Source organism: Gambusia affinis, linkage group LG14, assembly GCF_019740435.1.
Source record: "Gambusia affinis linkage group LG14, SWU_Gaff_1.0, whole genome shotgun sequence".
NCBI classification, from domain to species: Eukaryota; Metazoa; Chordata; class Actinopteri; order Cyprinodontiformes; family Poeciliidae; genus Gambusia; species Gambusia affinis.
Genome location: NC_057881.1, coordinates 14,103,030 through 14,123,604, shown reverse-complemented (window position 1 = coordinate 14,123,604; position 20,575 = coordinate 14,103,030). Strand labels below are relative to the sequence as shown.

The window sequence follows — 20,575 nt, the reverse complement described above, 5'->3', positions numbered from 1 at the left end:
TGGTTCTGTCCATAAAAAAGGCAAGCACAAATTCTCGGACTATGAGTGCATTTTATTTGGAATAAAAAGTGCAAAGAGTACACAAAGTGAATAACAGTAACCACTCCGTTGGTGGCTCCATCCAGGAAGGAGACCACCCTTAATAAAGCCTGAAAAATAATCAGAATGAAAGAAAATCTGACTTTGTAAAAGCAAAACACTAAGAAATACAATATTGCACAAATAAACTAATTGCTGGACAAAAAACAGCAACTTGCAAATAAAACATAAATTCTGGACAAATCAAAACGGCAACGCAAAGAACAATAACCCTAACTGAATGAATTCTATGTGTGGCTTTGAATTTGGATAGTCAGGATAAACTATGTACAGATTTCATAAATCTTATGCATGGCTTATAATTGCCATACCAGATGCCTTTGGGACGCCTCCTGGTTGCCTTCTACACGCCTCCTTGGTAAGGTGAAGAGAAATGAACTATAAGCTGCTATTTCATCCTTGGTCAGAAGTATTTTAATAAGAGTTTTTCAGTAACATAAATTTCACCTATTTTTCAATTAATATTAATTTTTTCAAAGAGAGCAGAGAGTCCTGCTTCTACTTAGCCAGTGTGGAACTATCAATCTCATATAGTGTTATTTTAACACTAAATTAGGGCTAAAGGACCAACTCTCCAAAATGGGTTTTGTTTGGTGTGGAGGCATAGCCACACAGCAAATGTGCTGGTATCAGTTGAAGACTTTCAGAATCTTCTCAGACTGTTAGTATATGGGTTCATATACTAACAGATGGATTTCAGTAACTTTTTTGTTTCACAACAGAAAGACTGGGGATTACAAACTTCGCAACTGAGCTGAGGGATCGCAGAACACATGATCCCTCATTAAGCCAACTAAAGTCAACTGAGTACATCAAACTGTTGTGGAAACTCTTGTGAAGGCGATAGTTTGAAAGGTGTCAATGAACAAAGATATTCTGCAACTGAAAGGATACATTTCTGTTGAATTTCTTCATAGAATTAAAGTGAAGCAATTAGAAAACTTCATGTTTAAACCACAGCTGAGTATGAATTGGATCATGTTGACTGTTTTTTTGAAATATTCACTTTGATAATTTGAAAAAGCCTATTTCTATTTTATTCATATGAGGATTTATGGGGTTTTAAATAGCTTTCAGTATTGGTATATCTAAAAATATGATTATTTCTATCTAAACAGACAACATGTTAGCTTTGAAATGAAGTAAAATCTGGGGGAAAAAATGTGTAGTGGGTCAACATCTGAAATGTTGATTTTCCTGTGCAAACCAAAAAAGGGGAAGGTTTTCAGTTCTGATGCAGTTTACAAATAAGATAAATATTTTAAATTCAAGAAAATTGGTGTATACAATTTATTGGCCAATTGATTACTGCATCTTTAATAGAGGTATAATTAGTTGTGTTTTGAAATTTTTTTTATCTTCAAAATTTGTGGTAGTGGTTAGTAAGTTGTCGATGTGATTTGCTCTTCAGAGGCACCATATTTATTAAGTAATAAATATGAAATATGTTTGAAAAACAATAGTTCAGATTAGTGGTTTAAATTTGGTTAGTTTCCTTAAATTTTAATATTAGAATAAATCCCTCTATTATGTTTTTTTTTTAATTATTATTATTTTGTGAACTTTTAACCGATGAACTCATACAGGAACTACTTGAACCGACTGGGTGGGCGAGAAAAATAAAAAAAAAACACGAGTTGGTTTGAACCGGAAGTGAAAGTTAGATCCGAGCTGTTCCATCGGCGGAGTAAAGATGGCTGAGCAAGGCGCCGCAGATCTTGGTAACAACAATAATAATAAACCCGAAGCCTCCGAGGGGACGATTATCAAGGTCACAGTGAAAACACCCAAGGACAAGGAAGAGATCGCCATCGCAGAGGACGCTTCTGTCACTCAGGTTGGTCGGATGCTGTTCATCGTTGCGCTCTAACGTCATGCCCAAACTTCAGCTAGGAAGCTAAACCATTAGCATGTCTCACCACTCTTACCGGCTAACTGGGGCTGCTGGGAGTGAAAGCGGCTGTGTGAAATCGAAATACTATTGGTTAGATTGCCATTTAGTCGGCAACCATTTCGTTGTAAATATCCCACTCTACGAAACGACCGCGCTAAGATTTGGAAATTGCTAACCGGCTAGCCAGTCAATTGCTAGCCGGGGAGCTAAGTTAGCCTGTTATTCGGACCAACTATGTAGCTGAACAAGTGTCAGCTGACGAGTACGCGCTTGCTGTGCTAACGGCGAGAAGCAATATCATTCCAACAGAACAGTGGAAGTCGTTACATATAGCTGGTCCATCGTGTATCGCTTTCATTTTCTACTTCAGCTCCATAGCCTGATAAAAAGTCGAAGCTGTCTTTCAGTCTAGAACATTCTCATTGCTGCTCCTGAGTCATTCAGGCTACTTGGGGATTTCTAGTATCCTCAGTGCTGCTGTTGGCTTGGCGACGGATTCACCTGGAAAAGCAAGACACTCTATGTAATCACATTCAGAGCTGGGTTTTAAGCGGTGTACACTAATGTCGGACCCTCTTGTGCAGTAATACATGTTTATATGTGTTTATGTTTTGGGGATATTATTACTTCAGTTTGAAAGTATGTTTTAGCTTTATTTAACAAATGTAACATTACAAGTAATATGGATGAGGAAAATAAATGACTTTTGTTAAGATTATGTTCAATGGAAATTCAAATGTGCCACGTTTTTTCCCCATTAAGCTCTTTTGAAGTTATTTAGTGGAAACAATGCAACCTGCTATGTTTTATGGAGGTGCCCTACACAAAATTAATGTAAATTGACCATATTGAACACATATTTTTGGAATGTTTTAGACTGAATTAAGCCTCAACTAACATCAAGTTGTTGAGGATCGCAACTGTAAAAAGTTGCGATTTCACAAATGTCGCATTTTTCCATTATACTCATCCTATCATCCAGACTGGAGTTTTCTCCAAGCTGCAGAGCTGACCCTCCCCCATCTGTTGCTGAATACTGCAGACCTGCTGACTGAGTAAAGGCTACCATGCTTTTACTTTGTAAGCAAGGATAATTTTATTAGCTTTTACTGAACCACAAACTTCAACATTCAGAACAATAAGCACATGGAAAATACAACTAAATTTAGTGCTCATATTTTCAATATTTTCACTTAATAACATTATTATAACCATAATGATGAATATATCTTGCTTTAAATTAAAGCAGATGAATCATATTGTGATTTATTTATTTTGGTGTAATTATTGCAAAACTGTAGTATGTTAAGTCAATGAGAAAATGATGGTGAATTGTGACTAACTTCAGCACAGCATTTTGCTCACAGATACAAAGGATTAGTCTAAATGCTGCATCTTTTGTCTGTGGCCAAGATTTGTTAGACCAAATCTTGCTCTGTTATTTGTGACTCCAGGTCATTCTGCCCTCTTGAAAATTCGTACCTCCATTTAATTTCCAAACCTGGCAATTTTGTCCCTTCTTGCTTACATTTCATACCTGTAAACAAACACTTTTATACCCAGGCACTCCTGCAACTCTGTGTCAGATGATTTTTCTAGGTGACTTCATGACTTATGAAGAGATAAACAGTCAAAGTTATTACAGTTAAATTTTCTTCCAGTATTTTTATTTCCCATTTTCCCTTTAGCATTTCTATCATGGTCATAGAGAGAAAAGCACATTTTTATGTATTTACCTTCTGACTGTTTTTATGTGCTCATACCAAGCAGATGGATAGACATAAAAGTTGTTGTCTCACCACTGGCTTATATATTAGAATCCAGGCGTCTACATTGTTTGTCTGAGAGAATATGCTCTGCTGTGTTTTATTATAATTAATTCTCTGAGAATATACTCACTATTCAAAGTCACTGTTTTAAATATTCAAACAGATTAGATCTCAAGTTATCTTTAGAAAAGGGTGGGGGAAAAAAATACAACAAATGCTTAGAAAATAACCAGAACATAATAATGTTTTGAAACATGCAGTTACTGGATTGAAGTGTAACTAGGAAGATTTTACATACGAAGCATAACAAAAAAAAAAAAAGTTTGCAAAGTCACATCTGATAAAAATGTAAAGAACAACGTCTATTTAGACAGACATTGTTAGGATTGTTGGTTGTATTTAGGGAAAGACTAACACACCAAACCAGCCCAAAGATCTCGTTAAATCTGTCAAGCACAGCGATGCGGGGATTTGTTTTGTTCCCACAAACGGTAGAATCCTTGTAGTCACTGAATTGGTGATTAACTAATTCGTCCGTAACCCAAATGTCCAGGGCTGACAGATAGCATTTGGATAAAATCGGATCATGTAAAAGGACAATGAACTCAAAACCAGCAGCAGCAAATCTGCAGCAGAACGGGTAAAAAAGTAAAGTATCAAGGTGTCGCAATCGCTCAAAGTCCAGATCTCAGCCCCTAAATGCAGAGGGTGACATTATGAGAGCCGCGCATGAATAACCATTGAATAAATAAATAAATGACTGGCTGAAGATCTAGATCAACTAAGCCAACATTGTAAAAGAAATATAAAATGAATAAAAATACATCACAGCATCAGTCTGATGAGATCAAACCTGTTGCTTTTTATTCTAAGGTACTTTGGTTTGGATGCTATAGTTTTTAACTTGAAGATTTGATATACACTAGATATATTTTTTAGTATAGGTTTTATTATAATATTGTCCATGATATTTTTGTCTTCATCCCATTGAAAACTAATAATAATAGTGCCTAAACTGCAACTGCATAAATATTGAAGGCCTAAATACTTCCTGCCTTAAGGTTTGTGAAATCTCACTTTATGTTTATTGCTTTTCATTAGTTTGAAATTAGATGAAAATAAAAACAAAAGCAATTTTTTTTCTTTTACTTTAAGTCAACTTTATGTAACATTTAATTTCTTATTGTCTGCAAAACACCTACAAAATGTGGGCCTGATGCAAGATTACCTTGCAAGTAGAGCTTTAATTTAATGGTGTTCCACTATTTCACCACTAGATGTCACTATTGCTTACTTAGATAACAAAATGGCTTAAAATAGACTGGGGGAAACCCCTGTACTGGGCTTAAGCTGTTATGTTAAGCTTTAGCACAAATGCTGCAGTTATGAGATATTTTCACTTTTATTTATTTATTTTTAAAGAACAAAAGCAACCAATACATATCAGTAGTCTACAAGAAATTTAGAACTCCATATTTTCCCTACAAATTACTCTGGTCACTCTTTCTCTGGTATCTTATAAAAAATACCTAGAGTCATAATAATGGTATAAAGCAGTGTCTTTAGTGATCGACACTGCGACTTTTCAAACCAGCTTCTGATTGACAACTAGCCCATGCCTGACCTCAAACCATCAACAAGCAGTCCTTTCCATTAGACATTCAAACATTATTGCTCTACCTGGAGACATGTTTTTTCTTCCATGCAGAAATCTTACCTGGTTTTATTCTTTTATGTCTTCCAGTTTAAAGAGGAGATCTCGAAGCGGTTCAAAGCCAAGCAAGACCAGTTGGTTTTGATTTTTGCAGGGAAGATCTTGAAGGACGGTGATAGTCTCAGCCAGCATGGCATCAAAGATGGCCTGACAGTTCACCTGGTCATTAAAACAGCGCACAAGTAAGGACACTTTTTTTTGTTTTTTTTTTGTTTTTGTTTTTTACAGAACTTTCTGATTCACTGAAACAGTTGACCAGCTTTAACAACTTGGGTTTAACTTTTTTTTTTTTCCTCTCTCTTTAAATTCCCTCTGTAGGGCAGCAGATGGCGGTAGCACCTCAGCCTCTAGTTCAACCTCCAACCAGGGAGGCAATAGCACCACCTCTAGTCCAGCTGCCAACCCTGCCCCCACAACAGTCCCCACCGGGTCTGGCCACACGCCCACACAGACACCCAACATAATGAGTGAGTCCGCCTGTGTGTTGTTCGAATTAAAAACACTATTCTTGCCAAAGATTACCTCGCTAAGTCAGCGCTTATCCCCTGCAGGTGGCTTCGGAGACCTGGCCAGTCTAGCTGGTCTGGGCATGGGCTCCGCTAACTTCATGGAGCTGCAGCAGCAGATGCAGAGGCAGCTCATGTCCAACCCGGAGATGCTTTCCCAGATCATGGAGAACCCCTTGGTGCAGAACATGATGTCCAACCCCGACCTGATGAGGCAGATGATCATGGCCAACCCACAGATGCAGCAGCTGATGGAACGCAACCCTGAGATTTCTCACATGCTCAATAACCCTGAACTCATGAGACAGGTGAGGGGAAAAATGCCCTAAACGGCCTGGAACACATTCAGGTTCTTATCATTCAACATGTAGTCGTGTGTTTCATCTAAACCTCAATCTGCTTTGCTTCCTCTCCCGTCTGTCCTGTCTCTCAGACCATGGAGCTCGCCAGGAACCCAGCCATGATGCAGGAAATGATGCGAAACCAGGACCGCGCCCTGAGCAACCTGGAGAGCATCCCGGGAGGTTACAATGCCTTGAGGAGGATGTACACAGACATCCAGGAGCCCATGTTCAGCGCAGCCAGAGAGCAGGTCTCTGTGAGGAAACTTTTCACATCCCTGTTTCTATCTCTCTTCACTTTATTGTGACTTAAATCCTGTGTACTAAACTGTATTAAAATTTTTTTTATATATATATAGTTTGGAAACAACCCGTTTTCAGCTCTTGGTGGAAACTCTGACTCTGGCGCTCAGCCGTCGCGGACAGAGAACCGAGAGCCTCTGCCCAACCCATGGGGGCCTCCGAATTCTTCAAACCCCTCTGAGAGCGGAGGGGGAACCACAGGAAGCACTAGCACTTCGGGAACCACCAACCCAAGTGTGTCCAACCCTCTTGGCGTCAATCCTGGGAGTCTGGGAAATGGTACGCTGGAGACATTGGCTGATGTTGAGAGTTCTCCTGATAATAAATCTCAGCAGCCGTTTTTTTTTTTTTTTTACATTCTGTGCCACAAAGTGCTGTTGTGACTTTGTCAGGAGAAGGAAGTTTAAGCTAATATTATAATCCCCATTTCTAAATATGTGTGCCTTGTTCTCAACACTTCAGGTTATTGTTTGAAGCTTTTGTATTGGACTAAGAAAGAAAATGGTTCTTAGCCTTTTGTAATATAAGTTAGCTAATAAAGCAGCTAGAAGCTAATGTCAGGGTAGTTAGCATCTGGTTCACAGCTTCCTATCGGTGCTAAACTAAATCACCTTTTTAACAACTCGGCTTTATTCTATTTAGTTTTGCAAAAAGCAGTTTTTTAAACCAGATTAGAACATTTGAAACATTTATTCTATTTGTGAAAACAAAAACAGGGTTTTTTTAATCTTTTGGCTGTAGGGCAAAAAGAGACAGTAAAAGCAATAATGAATCGACTGGTCAAACCTGATTTGGAATATTCTCCCTTAACCACTTATTGTTAGAAAAAGTATTTTAATTTGTAAAGCTTTCAGTTGCAAAAAGACAAACTGGGGATTATTCTAAAATCTTTTGCCGTTCCTGTGAATCCAGCGTTCGGCATCGTCTTTGTCTCCCGGGCTCGACATATCGCTACACCCCTATTTAGTTACGTTCACTCCTGGATGTTTTTGTTTTGTGCTGCAGGCATGTTCAACAGCCCCGGCATGCAGAGTCTACTCCAACAGATCTCCGAAAACCCTCAGCTGATGCAGAACATGCTGTCTGCTCCGTACATGCGCAGCATGATGCAGTCGCTGGCTCAAAACCCAGAGTTAGCCTCACAGGTGAGGATCATAAAATCATAGATTAAATATGGAAATTCTGGATCTAGCACGGCGGTAGACACATTTTCTAGAACGTTACAAAAAATATACGTATCACATCAAGTTTTCGTTCTATCCTGTAGCTATCTTGGTTTATATTTGTGGCTGTCTGATGTATGCGTCCAACGTTTAACAGAACTGTGTTGGCAGTGTGGACAGCTGCTGGAGCCAAATGACTTATACTTTATTTCTCCCCTCAATCAGGTAATGATGAATAATCCATTATTCGCTGGAAACCCACAGCTGCAGGAACAGTTCAGATCTCAGCTGCCCATTTTTCTTCAGCAGGTACTGTTTCCATTTTCATCTAAAACACCATTTCTGAAACTGACTGAAGCAAAACACTCCCTGACCTTATAATCAGGTCTTTAATATGTCCTTATTGTCATACTTGGCTGTAAATGACATTTAGTTCTGTTTGTTCGTTCATACGTTCATCGATCAATACCTTCCCTGCAAAGGAATTTTGCTGTGCCGCTCCTTAAACTAGCACATTTTAGTTTGTTTAAAAAATTTAAATCCAAATATTTAGTTACATATACCTTGAACCAATGTTTTAGTTTGTATTTATTGAAGTTTTGCTACAAAACAAAAAGGTTTTATTTACTGTTATGAGGCCAGATAACAATGTTTTATTCATTAATTAGATTGAATATTTTTTGAGTATAAATTTTCTTTTTAGGAATTCATGCAAGTAATTAATTTAAATCGTTGTAAAAAAATAATTAAAATCAGAATAAAACTATTTAAGTTTTTAAATTTTAGCAATTCAAGTACGTTTTTCTTTTGTATGGTGAAAACTACAATTTAAGTTGTTTTATAACATTTCTTTTGCTTTTATGTCTTTTTTCTATGCTTTATAGCAATTGGTTTAGGGTTCATGTGTGTTGTTCATAAAACAAGACACATGTGTCAACAATCAGACACATGTGTCTGACTGGGGATAAAAAAAATTATTAATTACTCAATTTTTAAAAGGTATTTTCACCTCCAATATCTGAACTCTAAACAGTTTATAACATAAACTTACCATCTTTTGGCTTTAATTTCTCTGGTCTCGTCAGTCACGCTGCTGAAATTTTAACTGCTTACAGTCACCTTTCCTAATTTTCTGCTCCCATTTCTGCCCATCCCTCTCCAGATGCAAAACCCCGAGGCGCTGTCTGTCATGACCAATCCCCGGGCCATGCAAGCTCTAATGCAGATCCAGCAGGGGCTCCAGATGCTGCAGACAGAAGCTCCAGGCCTTATGCCCAGGTAGGCAGAACGAGACATCACCTGTACAAACGCACATTGCATTTTAACCTAGCGTTTGAATTCAATGTTTGTGTTTGTTTGTTTGTTTGTTTGTTTGTTTTTCCTTTTGGCCCAGTTTGATGACAAGTGGAATTCCAGGCGTGCCCACAGGAGGCGCCGTTCCCTCAGAGAACCCTGCCTCGTCTCCCAGCAGTGCTGCAACAAACCCTGCTCAGCAGCAGCTGATGCAACAGATGCTCCAGATGTTTGCTGGAGGAGGTGGAAGTGGAGGAGGAAACGGAACGGTACGCGACCACACACACACACACACACACACACACATACTGAAGTCGCCTCCATACTGTGCCTGGTGGTGTTTATTTTATTTTTTTTGTCTTACTTCAATCTGTGCTGACTGTTTCCATCAGAGCCAAACTCCAGAGGTGCGGTTCCAGACCCAGCTAGACCAGCTGAACGCCATGGGCTTCATCAACCGCGAGGCCAACCTGCAGGCCCTCATTGCTACTGGAGGAGACATCAACGCCGCTATCGAGAGACTGCTGGGCTCACAGCCCTCGTAAAGACATACAGTACATATTGACACGCTCATAAACACGCATTTAACACATAACAAACCCAAAATCAACTTTGAACCAACAGAAATTTGTGTGTATTGTCCCAAACCTTACAGAAGAAACTTGGGCAAGAACTGAAAGACCCTCATTCTGCATCTGTTCTAAGATCATTCCCTATTTCCTTTTTTCCCCCCTTTACTACTTTCGTTCGGCGCCATCCAGCCAGCTTCACCCACAGAGTTCTGCTGTAGGGGTTGGACTGAACCGCTCTCTCCTCAAAGCGCGTACTGATGTGAAGAGAAAGGGACTCCCGACCATTTATTGTTATTTTTTTTCAACTTGTCGTTTCTTTCGCGTAGATCTGAAGTAGCGCTCCGTAGGCAAAACATTCACGTGATCCAAATGCAACGCGTGCGGCGTGAACGGCAGTCGGCTCTGTATGATGCCTGGTTCCTGTCAGGCGGGTTGGTGGTTTCTATAAGCTGTGATCCTGAAAGCCAGCAGGAGAACAGGCGCTCACAGAAGTTCCAACCGCCTTCCCTCCATCCTTGTTCTCAACATTTTCCACACACAGCTAGTTGTTGCCCAACAGCTTTCACTATTTATTGCAAGCGCCTTCCACACTCTCGCCCTTCCAAAAGTTGTAATTCGTCAGTCCGGATCAAAGTGCCCACATGTAATCGCAGTGTCTTTTAGGAATTGTTTTTCCTCCTTCTGAGTCGCCGTTGCTTGTCCTGCTGTCCGACTCTGGCCAGTGGGATCATGGGTAGTAAAGACCAGCCTCAGACGGGAGACGTGACGTCCCACCTTCGCTGAAATTCTCATTCAAGACTGTAACCATAATCGTTTGTCTCACTCAGCAGCTTCCCTGAAGCACAGGCTGTTGCTGTTATGAATATAAATTTTACAAACCATCTTTAATTTCATTTAAATCGGATCATTCATTGTCTTATGTCTTCCTGTTTGAGGTGCAGTTAGTACCTAGATATGAAGCTGATTTATTTTCCATTAATTACATGTGGAAATCAACTGAGTCAAAGTATGACATAATGGAAAGGCTGTAAAAAAACAAAACAAAAAAAAAACAGTGATGGCACCGTACTTTGCTCCAATCATAAAGTCTAGGTTGTATTATTATTATTATTATTTTATTCTTTTTGAAATTCTCAGCATTTGTAGTTGTGATGAACTTGGCAACTGCTTCAGTAGCTCTGCTCTGTCTGTTGACCTCAGCTGAATTAAAATAAAGAAATCCATCTCCCAGTTGAAAATGTCGGAACTAACTTTTAACAGTACTGTACTAAAAAAAAAAAGTAATAAATCATGGTCAAAAACCATTATTCCCCGTCTCATTTTGATTACAGTGTGCTGATGGGCCAGGAATTTTAAAGGTCCCACAATGTTCTGTCTTGTTTTAATGGGAAGTGTGAAATAAAAGATTACATTTGCCTCCAAGTTTGTTTTTAAAGTACATATACTTGAGACTCTCTGTGCAGTCTGGAAAAGTATGAAAATTGCTTTAATCCTTTTTCCAAATCTGGACATATAGTGCCTTGTAAACGTATTCATTCCCCTTTGAGCTTTTTCACTTTTTGTCACATTAAAATTTCAATGTGTTTCATGCAATCGACCAAAATTACCACATAGCTGTGGAGAAGTGGAAGGAAAAGGGTACATTGGTTTTAAACATTTGCAATAAAAAAATAAAAATAAAAAAATCTGAACCGCTGCCATTGCAAATGTATTCACACCTTTTACTGTGGCACTCCGAAATAAAATCCAGTGCAACCAGATGTCACCTAGTTTGTAAAAAGTCCATTTTTGTGTCTTAATTTAATGTCAGTGTGACTTCATCTGTTCTGTGAAGGCCTCAGAGGTTTGTTGGGGCACAAACCACACCATGTAGCCCAAGGAGATTAAAGGAGAGTATGGTTCTGAAACTATTCCAACTTTAGACCAGAAGACTCTTCAGTAATTCAGCTGAAAATTGAAAGATTACAGCAGAGCTGCAGATCAGAGCAATCTGCAGAGAGGCCTGTAGTAGCTCTGGGTGAGTTACAGAAATCCGATCCAGACGGGAAAATCTGTTGACAGGGCAACTATTTGATTGTACTCTCTACACATCTGGCCTTCGTGGGAGAACGACAAGAGGAGGGCAAATGTTGAAAGGAAAAAAATGGTCATAGTTAATGGAGATGAAAGGCGGACAATTAGCCAAACTCAGGCCAATCCTGAGAGAAAACCTGATAGAAGCCGTGAGAAGTGGTTGGGGAGGAGGCTCACCTTCTGAAAGGATAGTTAATGTTACAAATAGCTGCGTTTTTTAACATCCTGTATTTAATGTAGTACAATCCAGACAGGTTGAGTTTAAGTTTTTGAAGTAAAACTGGTTCAATTCATCCCAATTTCAAAACTGCAGGGAAAGAGATATATTTTTTTATAATCTCCATAGAAAAACCAAAATTGCTCGCTTTAAAAAGAGAACATGAAAGTTAGAATATCACTCAAACCGAGCTTTACGTTCCTCGATTATGAATGTGAGACTGGTGTCCAAAGGGTTGACGTGTCCCGGCTCACACACATCCACCTGCAGGGCGAGGTTTATTGTCATACAAATGAGTCTGGGAGTGCAGCGGAGGGTGGAGTCTGTACCTGCGAGTGGTTCTACCTGTTCCACCTGCTCTCCGTCCTTCCCAACCCTCCTCTGGGTGTCAGCTGATGAGCAACCAGGAGTCCTGCTCCTTCTTTTTCCGGCCGTCTTCAAACAGGAGCTGCTCCTCTTCTTCCACAGCGAACAGAGATTTATCTTCTCCCTTTCATTTTTCACCTTCATACAAAACCACGGAGGATACTTTTGTTTTCTCTTTCTTAATAAGTACTTTAAACATTTGAAAGTGGCTTCTGGGTGTTTGTAAGGTGGAAGAGTGACCCATCGCCACTGAATGCAGCATGGGCTCAGATGATTCGTACAACTTTGTATTTAAAGGTAAGTCGCGTTTAATTCAGCTGTAATCGTCTTAGAAGAAGGAAATTATTGTGCCGCATTTCTACACCCTGAAGACAAAGCAGATTTTATCTGCTGTTTCTAAGAAAATGGAGCGTAGATATAAGGAAGTGATTGCTTCCTACCTACTTTGACTGAATGCTGTGACCTTTGACCTGCTAGATAAACATGAGTTCTCGCACTCCCAGAGGAATAGGCGCACTGTATCGTAGCGTTTCTTCCGAAAGCGGCAGTGATTTTCTACTTCCCTCATTCCAGACTGAACTCACACTCAATGTGGATGTGCCACGTTGGTGTGATGTCACACAATCTGGCATCCGGTGAGAGTGACAGAAAGTCTACAGATGAGATAAAGACTATCTGGTCCATTTTGGTTTCAGGAAACCTGCAGCTAAGTCAGTGTGATTAATTATTAATAAAACGGGCGTAATAGGAACTCCTTCACATGTGTCTGTGCAGTGGTTTTGATCGGGGAGTCCGGTGTGGGAAAGAGCAACCTCCTGTCCCGCTTCACCAAGAATGAGTTCCTGCACGACAGCCGCACCACCATCGGCGTGGAGTTCAGCACGAGGACCGTCCAGCTGGACAACTTCACCATCAAAGCTCAAATCTGGGACACAGCTGGGCTGGAGCGCTACAGGGCTATCACCTCAGCGTGGGTATACTCACACACACACACACACATACAGGCAAGATTAATATTTGATAAGTCAAAGGTACACACAATAATCGAGTGATCAGTTAATTTGCGACTCGCATGTGTCGCTGTTAGTGACCCCTCCCTTTTATTGCCGGCTGCACCTCTTTTGTACTTATCACACCGTTTTAATACAACACATTGCTAAAAGTATCCACACCCCTTACACCAGGGGTGGGCACTCCTGGTCCTCGAGGGCCGGTGTCCTGCAACTCTTAGATGTCTCCCTGGTCCAACACACTTGAATCCAACAGCTGAATCACCTCCCAGGTGCAGTCAAGTTCTCCAGAGTCCTGCCAATGACCTCATTATTTGACTCAGGTGTGTTGAAGTAGAGATGCATCTAAAAGTTGCAGGAGACCAGCCCTCGAGGACCAGGAGTGCCCATTCCTGCCTCTTTGTGTAAATTATTTCCTGGTTTAGTCTACATTCAAGACGCTTTGACCTGTAGAATACTAACACCCTGAACACTTCATTACCATGAAAAGCATCATGCTGACCTTTTATGCCATAAGCACAGGGAGTAATAACCAAACATAGACCTGAAGGAGGTTGAACACAAATGCAGGCCACACTTTTCAGACTTTTATTTGTAAACAACTCTGAAAACCGGCGCAGCTTTTTCCTTCATCTTGGCAATTATGCGTTACAATGCTTTGATCTGTCATGTAAAATCTGGACAAAACACACTGGAGTTTGTGCATTTTATGTGATAAAATCTGAAAAGAGTGTGAATATTTACTGACCCGAGCAGTGATCAGTAAATAAAGAGTTTAAATAAGCAGTGTATTATTTACACTGCTTATTTAAACTTCCTTCTGGTGCGTTCAGCTACTACAGAGGAGCGGTTGGCGCGTTGCTGGTGTACGACATCAGCAAACATCTGACATACGAGAGCGCCGAGCGATGGCTGAAGGAGCTGTATGATCACGCAGACCCTCACATGGTGGTTATGCTGGTGGGCAACAAGAAGGACCTGGAGAGCCTCAGGACCGTTCCCACGGAGGAGGCCAAAGATTTTGCAGGTGAACTTAACTGCTTCCTTATGTGCTGAAAGGATTTCCCCTCAAGGGTAAACCGATTTTCATGGTGTCGGATGTTTGCCGCAACCATTCCAGATAAGAAAGGCCTCATGTTCATGGAGACGTCGGCGTTGGACTCCACAAACGTAGAAGCTGCTTTCAACGAAGTCCTCACAGGTAAGAAGAGACACAGCACCACTCTGGTTTACAGGCAGCTTTAAGGTGCCACCCTAAATGTTTGATCTCCGCAGCAATCCATAAGAAGGTGGCCAGCAGAGAGGTGACCCGCGGCTCCATCAGCGCAGTGACCCTGTCCAGTCCGCTGGGGCCGACAAGAGAGGGTCAGGAAGAGCGGAAAGGCTGCTGCAAGAGTTCCTGATGGACTGATATGTGTTGGACCAACACCATGCTTGACTGAAGCTAAAGCCCTCAGCCTCTCTTTCAGTCTGACAAGCGAGGCAGCGCAGTCTGTCGGAAACCTTTTTAAATATAAACTGTACAGTTTGTAGGTCATTGATTTAGTGCTCAGCCAACGAGTGAATCCGTCTTTTATAGTCATATTTTCTATCAAATATTTCTTCGGAGCAGAAGGTGGGTGGGAAAATTTCTACTTTAGATAGCTGTGTTTTTCGTTCTCTTTGTGGTTTAAGAGATGCTTTGCAAAGTCGTGTTTTGTTTTTGTAAGCAGGAGAATTTTGACTTGGAATAAATTATTTAAATGTTTGTGTTTCCATGTTGGAATTATTTACACATTCTCCAGGCTGGATGAGTTAGGATGCCATAAAACAACGATGGTGATTAAACCAATTAAGATTGGAATTGCTGACTCTTGCGTCACTGGATAACAGTGGACTAAAAGAAATGCATTTAGTGTACGCAAAAAGTGTGGAAAAATGTGAATTATCTTTTGTTTGAAGAGCTCTGGTGACGTCTGTGTTGGTCAAAGAAACTCAAAATGTGTCTTGAATGAAAGCCAAGTGGACCTCTTTAAGGATGATACCAAACACTAGATCATAGGGCTTTGACAAATATCTAAACCAGACATATTCCAGCCTCAAAAAACAGAATTCATCTGAAGGGGTTGTTAGCTTCATGAACTGATAATTATGATTAACCACTTTGGAAGCGCTATCATGCCAAAATATCATCGAGACATTTATCTTTTCAAAAATGATGGCTAAGTTTTACCACCCTGAGATGGGCCAAATTGTGAAGTGTTGGTCTGTGGTGGCTCATGGATTAAATGTGTCTAATGTGCTAACAACTGAGGTTCAGCAGCAGGACTGCACCTCAACCGCACCTAAGATCATCTGCTAAGCCTACTTACAGCTAGCTTAGCCATCAACACTTTGCCCTGCACCCAACCCTTTCTCATCCATTTATCCTTACAACATCCCTGCTGTTTGTAAATCTTTAGCTCCATCCACCACTTGGAAACGGTGACGAATGCTACTTAAACTCTTAAATCATAAGGCAGAAAAAATGCACCTGACCTGGAGGTGTCAGTCCAGCTCAGGTGATTCAGGAATCTGATTGGTTCCCTTCTGGGTGCCTTCATGTGGACGTTTTGAGGGCACATTGGCTGGCAGGTATGGGACAACATCATGGTTTCCTTCCTTAGTCTTATCACAACCTGATCCTGCTTGAATGGATGTAAGATTTGTGTGGCCAATTTAAAGTTATAGTGCATGTCAGTGAATTAGAATATGGTCAAAGCTGAAATTTCTAAAGGTTCAGTTTAAAAAAAAAAAAAATAAATAAATAAATCATAATTCAGTTTTGGAGACAATTAAAGCAAGCACTTTCATCAATGCGTTGATGCACATCAGGATTTTAGTAGCTTTAAAATCCTGTTATTGGGTTACAGCTACTGAAATAACTGCAACCCAAATGTCCGTGTGTATTGAATTTATATTTTGAATTGAATTACTGAAACTTTTCCATTATTTCTAGTTAATCGAGATTCATCTTACACTAATTTAAATAAAATTAAACCGTTTTATTCAAAGGAATCACTAACATGACAGAAGCTGCTTAGTATTTGAAAGTGTTGTGTCGCCTTGCAGCCTGCAGGTGGCGGTACCGATATAACTTTTGATGGATGCCAGACAAGAAGAAAATGAAAAGCTCAACTTTATTTCTTTTCCTCAATATATATCATTTAGCTAATTGCTTGCTAAGCTTTCCTTAGTGATCACCTTGTTACTTTTTGGTGTTAGCATCTTTCTGTTTCCTCTAACTTCCGTAAACTCTGTTCGAGGTACACAATGTCTGCTTTTTCCCCCTCAAAATATCAAATCCATTCATATACAATATGCTTTGATGTATTATGTGTGTGTGGTGATTTTATACATCTGCACACTCTCAATGTGACCACGCAGGCTCATATGGCACCACTGAGAGAATCTAAATCTGCAGCAGCAGTGTTTAATGACATTCTGGACAGTCAAAGCTCCTATCTCTGGCTCACAGATGTTCACGTGAAGCTTTATTGTGGTGTGAGTGTGTCTGCATGGACGAGGGAGAATCCTCTGATGGTTTTGTCACAGTGAAATGACCACAAATGCACAGTTTTTATTAATTCTCTAATGAAAATTTGATAAGAAGGCTCTGCTGAAGGCAGTAAATGTTTAATTATATTCTGTGAAGACAGATTTTTTTTTTATGGCCTTGGAGGGAAGAGACATCTGGAGTAATAATCCATGCAGGTTGAGTGTGTGGTCATGAAATCTCCAAATCTTTGGTCTTTGCAAGCCTGGGGGTTGGAGATGCGTTTTACAAGAGAAAGGTTGATTTTTCTTAGCACTTCTCAGATTCCAACAAATTGATCCTGATGTGTGGATGCAATTTTCACTTTGCTTCAAAGCCAATCAGCTCACAAAGGTTGGAAAGATCTGGATTCGTGTGACAGCTGCTACCTTCATGCTGTTAGACATGTGTAGCTGGTAAAAAGTGAACCTTACACTGGGACTCAAATGTCAGAGATCTTTCACCTCTGACCCCAACTCTGATCTGTTTATCTACCATTTAAAATTCCTCTGCCTCTCAGCGCTTGGTTTCTCTGGGGGGATTACAGTCTTATCTTTCAAGAATTTGCAGCTGCAGTGCCAGATCTGCAAGGGTTCAATTGTGATACTTTTATTTTCTGGGAAATTTGACCCTGTGGAAAAAGGATCCTCTAACGGTGCTGCTTTCCGAATTAGCTGCCCCTGTTGGTTTCACTGAGCGCAGTTTTTGTTGTTTATTTCGACTTCCTGTGTTTGTCTGTGACCAAATGTCCTTACAAGAGATCGTTATCACAAACGTATTTACAACTCTTCTACTTTCTTCACATTTTGTCGTGTTACATCCACAAACTTTAGTGTAGATTTCATACTACAGACCAACACAAAATACTTCAGAATTGTGAAGTGGAGGTACATCCATGGTTTTCAAACATTTTTGCAGATAATAATCTGAAAAGTGTGGCCCGTGTTTCTATTCATCAATATTTCTACACCTAGAGACTGAAGTTCTTGCACATTTCTTTTGTAAAATAACTCAACTGGTTCCAGATCAGATGGACAGCATCTGTGAAGATCAGTTTTGGCTGACTTTTGGATGTGCTTTGATCTAAATCATTAGATTGCAGGTTTGACTTTCAGTCCAGGGCTGATGTCCTTGACGGTGAACCTCTGACTGAGACTCAGGTGTCTATATATTAGGTGACATCTAGAGATAATTAGTTTCACTAGATTCTAATTAGGGGTAACAGTAAAAAAGGACAGAGCACAGCAGCATGCTAAACCCTTCAAATTTTTGATTCACAGCATTGTAAAGCAAACAAACACACCTAGATTTAGTTATGCTTTTACAGATGGCAGCCATATTAAATTTTAAGGTCATACTTTGCAAAAAAGTAAATAAAAAAATGGATTCAGCAGGCATTTCAAAAAAAATGTTTAAAATTCACAACCAAAATCTTTTTTCTTTCAGTGGGAAGAACATACATTTTTCTTTCCATATATTATCTATGTGGGCATTTGGGTTATAATATTTTTACCCTTTTTATCCCTATTTTCTGTTTGGGCACAAGATTTAAACTGTGTGTGTGTTATGAAATGCTCATTGCTTGACAAACTTCAGACTGAAAACAAAAATATTAAATGATCCAACTTCCTTCATTTTAGACAGAAAACTGAGAATTATGTCTACTACTGCTATTCTTATATATTAATCCTTATTTATTTCAAACATTTATACATTATCATCTTCGTTCGGATACACAGAGTTAAGTAAAAATGTAGAATATAGTTCTAAGTAAATCATAGTTATATTAACAAATTAATTAGTCAGATGCTAGTAGCTATCATGCAGCCTGTTGCTTAATATTAATGTTGCTTATAGCTTTCCATCAGTCAGACTGGAGGAAGAGCACTGTAAAACATCAATACAGGTGGGAGAGGGAGGATGTTGTTCAGTTTCTCTGAAATCTCAATGAAAAGACTTTGCACCATAGTATCAAAATGATGAAAAAATGTTATAGTCTTGAGATCTGGATCCATCTTTATCCTTATAACCAGACGCCCTGAGGAAAAAATGAACTAATAAACGACTGTCATAAGAGAAGTAATTATGAGCTGATGAGAATATTTTAAAGAAAACAGTGGGAACGCATTTTGAAACTTGCTAAAATATTCAGTGTGACTTAAAGCAGCTAAAAAAGCAGCATTTCACATCATTGTACATCATCCACCCCAAACACCAGGAACATGACCCTTTAAATGTCCAGATGGGATGGAATGAGATTAGTCTGGCCGTCCTCGTGTTCAAACCAGACGCCGGGCAAGTTTAGTCCAGAGATGTGGCAAACAAACTAATCAGATGAAAACATTACATTTTCCTGTAATTGCTGAGAGGCCAGGCAGCTGCGACTGTGAATTACTACAATCTGTAGTGATTACCAAACTGCACAGAACACCTGCACGCTAGTCAAACAGAGTGCTGCTTTCTCCTCAACCTAGAGGTCACCGTCTCACTCAGACAGATATGCTTAAGGATCAAGTAGAAACTGACAGGTGTAGCTTGCCACACTGCGTCCAACTGTGATTGTAAACACTTGAAGGAAACCAAACTCCAAGCATCAACGTACAACAGCAGCTATCCTCCTTCATCTGTCTGTGCATGTCAGCTAAACATTGCTGATTTCTCAGATTTCCACATCAGCTCACAACATCACAGACATAGAGCCAAAGTCATTGCTCGCTGATCACCATGGTGATGTTGTTATGGTGACTAATCAAAGAAGAGGTGAGCTGTGTGTTCAGATTGTAACACTGCCCAAAAAATAACATAGAAAGAAGCACACAAGCAGAGAGGCTGACTAACACAAGTCATAGACTGAGGATGAAATGTTGAGCGTGTGTTTATCACTCTTGCATGAAAACTGAAAACTGTTTAGTCTCAGCTCTCAGCTTGTTTTAACATTAAAATGTGCTCAAACCAGTTTTCATAACAGTTTGTTTGTACATTTGCCTGCCATCTTGTGTTTAGCTGATCCCCCCCCACCCCTCTCTCCTCACAGCATACAGCCACACTCAAGTTAATTAACTCCTTTTGAAATCGTCTTATTTCGTATCAGAGCCTGCTGTGCACTGCTTTTCGCATTCGCAGCCCTGCTGATGTCACATGGCTCTGAAACAAGTTTCAGTCAGACGTGTTGTTGGTGAGCCACAGATGTGACAGACTCAGTGTTCGTCCGTTTTACATAACGTCGCTTGTATCTGTGACAGCCACAGAAGTTACCTGTGAGTTTCTGATGCAACATGGCCGCATGCATGCAGAAAAAAAACACTTTGGTGCTAATTTTACCCCATGTCCATTGTGGCGGCTGAAGGACGCAACTTAACTCAAGTTTGTCACATCATCACAGAATAATGTTTTTATAGATATTATTATTATTATTATTATTATTATTATTATTATTATTATTATTATTATTATTATTATTATTATTATTATTATTATTATTATTATTATTATTATTATTATTATTATCATCTCCATTTGTTCCCACTGATGAATAGCTAAGCACCAGAACTGTAGCACAGCTAGGTATGACAGAAAGTTGGAAAAGGTGGATTTTGTCCCTCCTGTCCGTTCACTCATTTTTAACTTTCACTATACAGTAACCATTATTGCTTGATCAAAGTATAAAAACATCATAGAAAATGGCATTGAAACTGTTTTACG

The 20,575-nt window shown here is 39.7% G+C and overlaps 2 protein-coding genes across 3 annotated transcripts; both read left to right on the top strand.

The window, feature by feature from the left end:
- The first annotated feature begins 1,745 nt into the window (after positions 1-1,745).
- ubqln4 (ubiquilin 4) lies at positions 1,746-11,414 on the top strand. 2 transcript variants are annotated; one of them, XM_044138537.1, is made up of 11 exons: positions 1,746-1,936; positions 5,507-5,658; positions 5,795-5,943; positions 6,028-6,290; positions 6,416-6,574; positions 6,683-6,905; positions 7,632-7,771; positions 8,015-8,098; positions 8,952-9,067; positions 9,183-9,351; positions 9,475-11,414. In XM_044138537.1, exons 1-11 carry the CDS (start codon positions 1,793-1,795, stop codon positions 9,625-9,627), a joined length of 1,752 nt encoding a protein of 583 aa, XP_043994472.1. In that variant the 5' UTR covers positions 1,746-1,792; the 3' UTR covers positions 9,628-11,414. The 2 variants fall into 2 exon arrangements, with proteins under 2 accessions (XP_043994472.1, XP_043994471.1); XM_044138536.1 differs by having other exon boundaries at positions 6,416-6,580.
- An 827-nt stretch (positions 11,415-12,241) lies between these two features.
- On the top strand, positions 12,242-15,067 carry LOC122843645 (ras-related protein Rab-25-like). The gene is made up of 5 exons (XM_044138538.1): positions 12,242-12,607; positions 13,085-13,280; positions 14,154-14,347; positions 14,441-14,521; positions 14,596-15,067. The coding sequence occupies exons 1-5, from the start codon at positions 12,571-12,573 to the stop codon at positions 14,721-14,723; spliced, it is 636 nt and encodes a 211-aa protein (XP_043994473.1). The 5' UTR covers positions 12,242-12,570; the 3' UTR covers positions 14,724-15,067.
- Positions 15,068-20,575: the final 5,508 nt, after the last annotated feature.

Coding starts and splice junctions, on each gene's coding strand:
- ubqln4 (XM_044138536.1), top strand. CDS start 1,793: ATGGCTGAGCAAGGCGCCGCAGATCTTGGTAACAACAATAATAATAAA. Junction 1,937..5,506: donor AGGACGCTTCTGTCACTCAG/GTTGGTCGGATG, acceptor TATGTCTTCCAG/TTTAAAGAGGAGATCTCGAA. Junction 9,352..9,474: donor GTGGAGGAGGAAACGGAACG/GTACGCGACCAC, acceptor TGTTTCCATCAG/AGCCAAACTCCAGAGGTGCG.
- LOC122843645 (XM_044138538.1), top strand. CDS start 12,571: ATGGGCTCAGATGATTCGTACAACTTTGTATTTAAAG. Junction 13,281..14,153: donor TACAGGGCTATCACCTCAGC/GTGGGTATACTC, acceptor TGGTGCGTTCAG/CTACTACAGAGGAGCGGTTG. Junction 14,348..14,440: donor GGAGGCCAAAGATTTTGCAG/GTGAACTTAACT, acceptor CAACCATTCCAG/ATAAGAAAGGCCTCATGTTC.